Genomic DNA, 10,965 nt, shown 5'->3' on the forward strand with positions numbered 1-10,965 from the left:
TATACAGCTTAATGTGATTGTAATGAATTAATGTATCACTTCATTATAAATATATATATTTAATTATTAGTATTATTATTGAATATTAAAATTCATAATAAATTATTCATAATAGATAATAAAATAGAATATTATCACCATGAAGAAGAAGTATAGTTTTATTATTTAGTTTATACAGGGACAGTGCACACTAACAAATATTACTGTAATGTTCTGTAGTCCCTGGAAAGAATGTTACAAAATCACCCTAAAAACAAAATTGAAAATTACAAACTTACTATTAAAATAATGTTACAAACACACAAAAAGGAGAGAAAAAGCAGAAACACAGACATTAAAGACATGCACAGTGTATTACATATTTAAATCTGTACAAGACTATAAGAGCAAAACCACAAGTGTATGTGTCTGTGTGTGTTTTTCGTTAAGTGATTGACATCTTTTGCATTAATTTCTTGCACAACTAAGTGAATAAGTGTTGTTAACACAGTTGTTTTTCCGGGTTTGTTTGGGTTTCTAAGTATCATGAAAGTAGTCTCCTGCTAATTCTGTATATTTAATATATTTTTATATTTTGGTAAAGAACTTTACCGAAAACAGAGAAATTTATACAGCTATTTCTATGGGCCGCTGGTCCGTGAACACTGTGAGAAAGTTGACGGCATCTGTAACCATGTAACCATGTATGAATATCTATATCGGCAATAGACTTCAGCGGCTGATTTTCACAGGATTTAGTTTATCATTAATGCTCTGCAAATCGCCACCTTGGAATTATAAGGTTCTATCTGCATTCTGAGCGGTTTTGAGATATTGAGCTTCAAAGTGAGCTTGCATTCCATATACTTTGTAGACAGAACCTTTAAAAAAAAAAAAAGTCCTAAAATGTACACAGCTTAAAAAAAAACATCACATAATGTATATAATTTGTCACAGAATAACAATATGTGAATAACTAAATTTTGACAAAAATGTCAGATAGAACCTTTAATTCCAAGGTGACTAAACTGACATTGCATATTGAGTTAATACTCATACTGTAAAACACCAATAACACATTCATATACATACAGTATCTAAGCATGACAACACGCTGAAGACTGTTGCAGCTAAACAGTTTTAGGATAATACAAACATTAGTTTAACAATTCACTATTTCCTTGAGTTATAAAATTGAAATTATGTTTTATAGTTACAATCTTGATTTTTAAAAAAATATATATATCTTGTACAACGGTACAGAATATAAATGGATAAATGGGGCCGTAAAAATGGTCTTGCCCTCGGAATAGGACTAGTAAGGGTTAAAATGTCAAAATGTATTGTCCTTCCCTTTGTGAAAAGCCTTTACAGGGCAGTTTTTTATTGCTGTATCTTTTCTTTAACTCAAAGATGTGCATAGACAAAAACTACCATTCAGCTCTCAGGAGGTCAAAGCACCAATTAGATGCACTTTGTGACTTTGGCATGCATGCCATCAGTTGCTATTGTACTCCAAACATTTTGTCTGAAAACAAAGATGGGATGGCAGCAAGTGGACAGCGTGATATTCAAATACCTTCTTCATAGCCATCAGAATGCTCTTTGTGATGTAAGGAAGGTCAGTCCGTTGCAAATTGTTGTTAGGTGTGGTCTGATGGCCTGGTCACTGAGTCACACATTAGACAAAACATAAGTGTCTTATTTTTTTTTTAAGAAATAAAGCATTTGACTTGTTTCTGGAAATGGTCCTTCCTGACCCAGTTCCTCATTTCGCATTAACCACAAAATGCATGACTAATTGCTTACAGTTTTTGGTAACGTTTCACATTTGTGTATTGTGTTTTAAAACGATCTTGTGAAATGCTTGGCTGAAAGGTGAAACATTAGGAAAGGTGACAGGCCTCAAACTTAAGGAGTGCCCTACATGAACAGTATGGTTCTTAACGTTTGCCGGGGGGTGGCGAAGGGGGTTTGTCATGTGACACACAGCAGCCACAACAGCACGTTTTATTTATTTTTTCCTGTTTATTTGAAACATTCCCAAACGCCCCACATGAAAAAATACCATAGTAATTTATAGTAAATACTATAGTGTTTTTGAACCATACTATAGTAAAGTACTTGAATTAATTAGCTGTTGTAATTCTATAGTTGCTGTAACTATAGTAATATAAACAAATTACTTTACCCAATACTGTACTGAGTTTTCTACAACTATAGGGTTGATTATACTATAAGTTTACTACAGTTTACTGTAGTAAAAACTAAAGTATACTACAGTATTTATTTCAGTTTACTCTAGTTAGTACTACAGCATACTGTATCATTCATTAACAAAGTGTTGTAATAATGTAGTGTAAATAATGTAGTCTATTAACTATGCATAAAAACCTGTCTGTTTACTTAATTAACAGATATGGGTGTCATGCCATAACATATTTTTAATACGACTGACTTTATATTTAATGTGAATTTAACATTGAAATTGAATGTGAATAAAAAACATTGCAAGTTAGGCTAATCATAACACTTTAATTGTACAGAAAGAGAGCAAAGAACATTTACATTATCAAAGAACATTTTCACTGACAGTCTAGTACAAGCACTCTTAAAAACTCCCATTAAAATCACTGAAGCTGTTTACACTATGAAATAAATTATCTTACAGATTCGTACACACATTTACACTTTGCTGTTTCTGACAAGAGAATTCGCCAGAAAGAGGTATTCAGTCAGCAAGAGAGTGAAGAAAACACCGGCATTTTAGCGATGACTCATCGGAACACCTCTGATTGGTCATTGCATTCATAAACTCAACAGCAATGTGTGTGATTGATTATAATGCGCAGAGCTGTAAAAACACGTAGGCTCAGCGCCAGCCAGCGAACACAGATTTGAATTTAGCAGCTGATGATATGATGTACTAAACGTTCTAATCACGCCGGTGTGATTGTATTAAATATAGAAAATATTAATCGGCTATTTTTTGTCTTTTGGAAGCTGCATTCAAAATCCACTTGGCTCAAAAATCTGAGGGGGCACGTGCTCACTTTGAATGGGCATGACGCCTCTGTAGGAGAGTCACATCTACAGATATTTCATTCAAGAAATACATACAAACATTTCACAAAAAAAAAAAAAAAGTTTTTAAAAAAACTTTTCATATCTTACAGTCATTTTAAGAAAAGAAATTTCATATCTTACAGTCTACAGTCATTTATACACACTTCTAAATTCTCAGTTTACAATAAGAACATTGGTATGTGTTTATAAAACATAAAACATGATGTCACTAGATGGAAACTGCTTTATTATAGACAGTCGACACTGAACGTGGGCGATTATTGAGTGATATGGTCTGGGAGCAAACCCAGACAGTGGAGGTCATGCCTAAATAGGGATGAGGGAAAACATGAGGTCTGCAGATGTGAAGGTGATCAGATTACCTCTGCTTAAAACTCACCTGTAATGCATTTGAACTGACACATGGCCTTGAAGGCATCAAGAAGACCTGGAATAGTTCGGAAGAGAAGAAACAAAGGTAAAAACTGCAAGTGTTAGGTCTTTGCATAGATATGAGAAATCAAATGGGCTTACATGTAAGTAAATGCTTGACACATGTACAATAGTAGCCCAATGTTATCTGGCAAAGATGTTTTTTTTTTTTTTTTTTTTAAGTGCTAAATAAATTTGTGATACAGAATCCGACCTCAAAGGGGTCAAGAAAACTGAGAAAAAGGTTGTCTCTGTTAATACACTCAGGACTGGAAACTGAGCCAACCCTCCAAACGGTAATAAAATAGTCTGTTCTTAGCAGTTTCTTTCTTTTCTCAGAAGTATACACACATATGACACGACACCTTCATATGAAGAAATGACAATACAGCAGTAATGATTTGCATTAGCGGAAATTAGTTGCATTTCCCAGTATTTGTGTCTTAGCCAATTTGGCTGATATAAAGACCTTGTAGAAGGCCATTAAACAAAACGTTGATTGAGATGGAGAGGATTGTATTCTCTGCTGTGTTCCTCCCTTCTGTTCCTCATCAGAAAGGGAGGAAAAACATAACAGAATTTTCAAGCACAGTGAGCTGTTATTATCTCTGTTTTAATGAAAGCTGCGTCAAGTCACCGGAAGAGTAAAGTAACTATAAAAATGAACACTAAATAAATTTTAACTTTAACATGTATGGAAATCAAAACCAGTGACATTTAATGCCACGCAATATTATTATATTATACTATTACCTGCCAAGTAACAGGAGCAGCTGGATTTAACATCTGCAGGAGATTTCAAACTCTACATCTCAAACCTCTTCTAACTAGCTTCATTACAATTTTCACACTAGCTCGCTTTGAGAAAAGCATCGCCATGAGTTTTCTTTGCATATTCCTTTTCTTCTTCTTATTTTCCACCATGTGCTTAAAAACTCCCATTAAAATCACTGAAGCTGTTTACACTATGAAATAAATTATCTTACAGATTCGTACACACATTTACACTTTGCTGTTTCTGACAAGAGAATTCGCCAGAAAGAGGTATTCAGTCAGCAAGAGAGTGAAGAAAACACCGGCATTTTAGCGATGACTCATCGGAACACCTCTGATTGGTCATTGCATTCATAAACTCAACAGCAATGTGTGTGATTGATTATAATGCGCAGAGCTGTAAAAACACGTAGGCTCAGCGCCAGCCAGCGAACACAGATTTGAATTTAGCAGCTGATGATATGATGTACTAAACGTTCTAATCACGCCGGTGTGATTGTATTAAATATAGAAAATATTAATCGGCTATTTTTTGTCTTTTGGAAGCTGCATTCAAAATCCACTTGGCTCAAAAATCTGAGGGGGCACGTGCTCACTTTGAATGGGCATGACGCCTCTGTAGGAGAGTCACATCTACAGATATTTCATTCAAGAAATACATACAAACATTTCACAAAAAAAAAAAAAAAGTTTTTAAAAAAACTTTTCATATCTTACAGTCATTTTAAGAAAAGAAATTTCATATCTTACAGTCATTTTACAGTTATACACACTTCTAAATTCTCAGTTTACAATAAGAACATTGGTATGTGTTTATAAAACATGCTAAAAAATGTCACTAGATGGAAACTGCTTTATTATAGACAGTCGACACTGAACGTGGGCTATTATTGAGTGATATGGTCTGGGAGCAAACCCAGACAGTGGAGGTCATGCCTAAATAGGGATGAGGGAAAACATGAGGTCTGCAGATGTGAAGGTGATCAGATTACCTCTGCTTAAAACTCACCTGTAATGCATTTGAACTGACACATGGCCTTGAAGGCATCAAGAAGACCTGGAATAGTTCGGAAGAGAAGAAACAAAGGTAAAAACTGCAAGTGTTAGGTCTTTGCATAGATATGAGAAATCAAATGGGCTTACATGTAAGTAAATGCTTGACACATGTACAATAGTAGCCCAATGTTATCTGGCAAAGATGTTTTTTTTTTTTTTTTTTAAGTGCTAAAAAAATTTGTGATACAGAATCCGACCTCAAAGGGGTCAAGAAAACTGAGAAAAAGGTTGTCTCTGTTAATACACTCAGGACTGGAAACTGAGCCAACCCTCCAAACGGTAATAAAATAGTCTGTTCTTAGCAGTTTCTTTCTTTTCTCAGAAGTATACACACATATGACACGACACCTTCATATGAAGAAATGACAATACAGCAGTAATGATTTGCATTAGCGGAAATTAGTTGCATTTCCCAGTATTTGTGTCTTAGCCAATTTGGCTGATATAAAGACCTTGTAGAAGGCCATTAAACAAAACGTTGATTGAGATGGAGAGGATTGTATTCTCTGCTGTGTTCCTCCCTTCTGTTCCTCATCAGAAAGGGAGGAAAAACATAACAGAATTTTCAAGCACAGTGAGCTGTTATTATCTCTGTTTTAATGAAAGCTGCGTCAAGTCACCGGAAGAGTAAAGTAACTATAAAAATGAACACTAAATAAATTTTAACTTTAACATGTATGGAAATCAAAACCAGTGACATTTAATGCCACGCAATATTATTATATTATACTATTACCTGCCAAGTAACAGGAGCAGCTGGATTTAACATCTGCAGGAGATTTCAAACTCTACATCTCAAACCTCTTCTAACTAGCTTCATTACAATTTTCACACTAGCTCGCTTTGAGAAAAGCATCGCCATGAGTTTTCTTTGCATATTCCTTTTCTTCTTCTTATTTTCCACCATGTGCTTTGACGAAAATGACGTCACGCGTCAGGGCTGGTCTGTAGTTTATTAGTCAGCGCGAAGGGCCAGGTTTGAGCTCAGACAAGGCTCTGTCCAGCCAGCTCAACTCAACTTAACCACCACAACTCTTCAGAGGGATGTCTTTCCTATAAGTTTACCAAACTGACGTATTGACCCAAGTTCTACAACTTTAAACTCTATTAATTACTCTTGGCTTACTTTTAAGCAGTCTTTAAGGTCACTTGTTTGAGGATAAGTAGTGCGCGACAATTTTAGAGTAGACAGGCGCGTACTGAAACATCCCATTTGGATTATAGTTTCTGTTTCTCGTCTTTCAGTAGAGAAAACCCGACTCGTGATGGTTGTCCTGTCACTTAGGTTACTAATGGTAGGAGTTGTAGTAAATCTGACTTCAGCTCATCTGGTAAGTGTTAATGATTTACTGTTTATGCATGTAAAGTTGTATAGAAAGTGATCTGTAAGTGAAAGCTCGCGGGAGATGTGTGAGGTGTGACAGTCGTCCTCATGCTTGGAACACGATTCGAATTCATATCAATTTGATTAAAATTTAAGCCGGTTATAAGAATACCCATACCAGTATATTGAGTTTGTTCTGCCTGTTCGTATTATGCATAGTACTTAAAGACACGTATTAACCAAATACAAGAGAGAAACTTGCGCATTTTAGGAGAGTGTTCCCAGCTGTCAAACCAATAGCCAAACTGTCTGAAAAGTTGGCATGTCAGAAAACACGTGAAATATGGCAAGCTGTTTTCACATCTATTCCTTTTAACAAATAACTTATAGATAAGTAACTTATCAGGTAATAAATAGTACTTGTTGATTAACTAGTACTTTATTGCATTGCTTCTGGTAACTATTACACTGTTACTGATAACACACTGCATATTTTTTCACTATAGAATTCTTTGTGTATCTGAGGTCCAGATATTGACTATTCAGAGCAATTTATTCATCTGTACTTTTTAGTTACTATTCCAGTTTGTGTAGTATTTGTTACAAGTAACATTTTTTTAACTTTACATCTATAAATCTATACAATCTATAAAGTAGCCATACTGACTAGTAACTAGTTAAAAAGTTAGATAAGAAATGTTACTAATAACAGTTGAGATGGGATACTAAAGTCTAATAAGTATCAGTAAAGCTGAAATAGATACTAGTAACTATTTGGATGGTTAGTAGTAACAAAAATGTACTGGCACCTAATGCTAGTAAAACTAGTATAGGAAGTGAATAGTTGATATCTGAACCACAATAACAATGGATGAGTTACTTGTTCCTCTGCCACCGGTCCTAGTAATTAAAATTAAGTAGTAGTAACAAAAATAGATACTATTTTGTTTAAAGATATGCATGTTAAGATGGCTTGCCACAAATGAAATTGAAAGTTGAATGTCAGATTGGGATATTCTCATGACAGTTTTACATCCCTTATGATTTCTCTGTTTGTACCAATAGTCTTTTGTAAATGTCTTAACTGCATGTTTCATGCATTGTCTCTTTATCTCTTTGTTCTCTTTTTTTCTTGCAGGCTGGTGAAAGTATAGATAAAGAAGGTAAAGTATACAGCCCTGCGGTCCTTTCCGATATCTGTATGCTCTTTTTGTTTCTTAAACTTCTTTTTAAGGTGAAAAAGTAATTGTATAACTTATGATGCTTCATTAATAATTTATTAACAGCTGCAAAGTGCAAACTAGAGTCAGCACTCTGCCAAGTCATGTGGGGTTTAACTGTTATCACTTGCATCTTCTCCTCTCAATGTTTAATGACAAATATTTTAATGAGAAAATTAATCAGAACTGTTTAACAGCGAGTACAGAACTAGCCCTAAGGTTACTCTAAGAGATGATGCAAATCAATCTCTAAATAACTTTGAACAGACTTTAACACCTTTAATAGTTTGCTAGTTAAAGTTGGGAATGACACGCAAATTGCACAGGATGATATATTGTTTAGTCAGTTAGACTTATAATAAATTAGCTAAAGAAATCATTCTCTCTCTCTCTTTTAATGAACAGTCGGAAAACCTCAAGACATTAATTATACACTGTGTAACCTCATTCTTGATCCCTTAAATTTTTAAGCAGAGTAAAATGGTGTCAAATCACAACCTGCATTGATGAGTTCATTGCACTTTTTCAACCACATTCAGTTTAATTACTGATGCAGTAAATCATGCTAAAACTGACTCTATGTTGAAACTCATTAAATCTAGTAGCAGTAAATGACATAAATTATTGTATTATTGTTAACAAAAATGTTATAACATAATGAGTGATATGCAGAGGGAAAGCATTTAATGTTTTGAAAGAACAATATTGTATGCCTTCTTTATATGACCTTGTTTGGATGTTTATTCGATTAAACAAGATTCAAGGGCTGCGTCTTCTTTAAGCAGTGTCAAACAGATATTAGGAAGCCTCAATATTAGATAGCTGACCTAAAAATGTTCTATTTGAATTGATGGCTGAATGAATTGTTTTATTTTTGTATAAGCCCTAACAGTCAGTCATGGGAGGTAAACCGTTTTATATCTTGCTTAGCCAAAACTGTCATAATAAATTGCAAGGCAAAGAGTTTTTGGCTCTGGCACATTTTTCTATTTGAAATGTTTTCTTCCATGCAAACCATCATTCATATGTCAAGAGGCAAGCCAGGCATTCAAATAAAATGGCATTGAAATGTAAGAGGCAGTTTAATGGCTATAAACAGCCATTGAGTAGACTTCATAACCACACAATTTTTTTTATTACAATTTTTTTTTTTTTTATCCATCAGGGCTTGAAATCCAGCATGTATTTACATTTAACATGAGATGTGTAATTTTTTCTAATGAACTTTTAATAAAATTAAGAGAAATTTTACTTTTGTCTTTGTTTTGTCAGACTTGTTGAAGATCCGTCTGAAAGAATATGGCCTCATTACTCCCATCAGTACAGACGCAGAGGGACACTACCTCTCGCATCTTCTCTCGGCCAATCACAAGCAGCGTGTGAAGCGGGAAGTTTTGGAAGGGTTAGCACAAGCGGTAGACAGGCTGTTCTTTAACATCACTGTCTTTGGCAAGGAATTCCACCTCCGACTACATCCCAACCAAAGATTAGTGGCTCCAGGAGCCATGGTGGAATGGCACGATGAGATCGAAATAGCTGGGAATGCGACTGAGAATGGAACCAACTCGGAGAGAATACTCAGAAGAGAGTTGCTGAAAACTGACTGCACTTTTATAGGGGACATCACGGATGTTCCTGGAGCCTCTGTCGCCATTAACAACTGTGATGGGCTGGTGAGTGTTGTTTCCTTTCCTTAAATGAACTTAACTTAAGCAGGGTCTGGGACAAGTTGCAAAATGTAACAGAAACATGATGTTGCAAAGCAGTGGGTTTGTATATTGTTAACATAATTGGCTTACAAGCCATTTTGTCCTATTTTTGTACTTCATAATGCCAGTGCAGTTCGGTTTCTAAACTTCTATGCAAATCCTCACCGGCATTGAGTGGTGAGTCATTCCTAGACTTCTGCAAACCTGCAGGGAACCTGCTTCTATGACCATCAGTTTTTTCCCCCGTAATATTTGCAGTTTGCTTATATTTGACAATTTCTTTATTTAAAGGGACAGCTCACCCCCTCACTTCATCATCTGCTAACTCTCATGTCTCTTCAAACTAGCAATGCAGCAATATTAAAATTCTAGCCAATACATATAAGCCAGCAATAATTTTGAGCGATATTAAAATGTATATTATTTTTTCTTAATAATTGAACATATTTTTTTTTCTAAAAAAGAATAAAATAATTACTAAAATAAATTGTTTTACTTGTTACAACTGAATTTAGGCATCACAACATTACAGTGTACAATAAACATTCATTTAGAGATTTGCAGAAGATTACATTAAACATTGTTAATAAATTATTAGTGGCTTTTTACAGCCAAAGTAGACTGACCAAAAATATTAAAAAAAGCAGTTCAGACGAGTCATTTATTATATTCCAAGCCCTCTAAAGCCATCCAATAGCTTTGTGTGAGTAATGGTCTGAAAGTTATTCATTGAAAATCTTGCTAAAAGCAAAAATAAAAAGTTTTCATTCCTTTTTAACACATGCTGTGGTGAGGATAGTACTAAGCCACTCACCTGCCAGTCTTCAAATTAGACCATTCAGGAAAACTGTGCATTGTACTGTATGTCTTTTGGCCTTTTTTACTTCCTCACAAAAGATATGTGAGCTTGAGGCGAGTGTCTAGAGTGATAGAGTTTAGTGAACTATGGGTCACCCCAGGAAGCTGACAAATAGGATGAAGCTGCTCTCCACAGGGCCTATCCAACATCAGAGAACATCAGAGGAGAGCTTTACTCTTCAACGATAAATAGAGAGGTCAAATTGGGAAATCGATTTTGCATAGTCTTCCAAAGAGTTTATGGAGACAAGCATGGGCAAAGTAGTGATGTCTGTGTTGATGGAGCAGATTTCCAATTTCAAATGCAGTTTTCACACTTTCATTGTGATTAGGCTGTGGCTGGGATAATGAAAGTGTACTAAACTAATACCTTGTATATACATCAAGCTTTGGAAAATGTGGTTTGCATTAGGGTTGGGTGATATGTAGGCCTGGGTGATAAAACGGTATCGATATTTATTGACGGTACACCTTCTTTGATAACGATAGAAAAAATGTTCGATATAGAACACAATATAGGCACGTGCTATGAGTAACACAGACAGAA

The 10,965-nt window shown here is 34.9% G+C and overlaps 1 protein-coding gene across 3 annotated transcripts in view; it reads left to right on the forward strand.

Annotated features, from left to right (window-relative positions):
• The first annotated feature begins 6,302 nt into the window (after nt 1–6,302).
• Nucleotides 6,303–10,965, forward strand: part of LOC107700077 (ADAM metallopeptidase with thrombospondin type 1 motif, 3) — a 129,875-nt gene continuing 125,212 nt past the window's right edge. For all 3 annotated transcript variants that reach the window (XR_001635517.1, XM_016501593.1, XM_016501594.1), the window contains exons 1-3: nt 6,303–6,638; nt 7,770–7,794; nt 9,124–9,524. Coding sequence is in view for 2 of the 3 variants with exons in the window: in XM_016501593.1 (XP_016357079.1) it covers nt 6,573–6,638; nt 7,770–7,794; nt 9,124–9,524 (492 nt within the window). In the remaining variant the exon portion in view is untranslated. The remainder of the gene's footprint in view (nt 6,639–7,769; nt 7,795–9,123; nt 9,525–10,965) is intronic.

The sequence above is a fragment of the Sinocyclocheilus anshuiensis genome, unplaced genomic scaffold (genome assembly GCF_001515605.1).
Source record: "Sinocyclocheilus anshuiensis isolate Anshui unplaced genomic scaffold, SAMN03320099.WGS_v1.1 scaffold983, whole genome shotgun sequence".
Lineage (NCBI taxonomy): Eukaryota > Metazoa > Chordata > Actinopteri > Cypriniformes > Cyprinidae > Sinocyclocheilus > Sinocyclocheilus anshuiensis.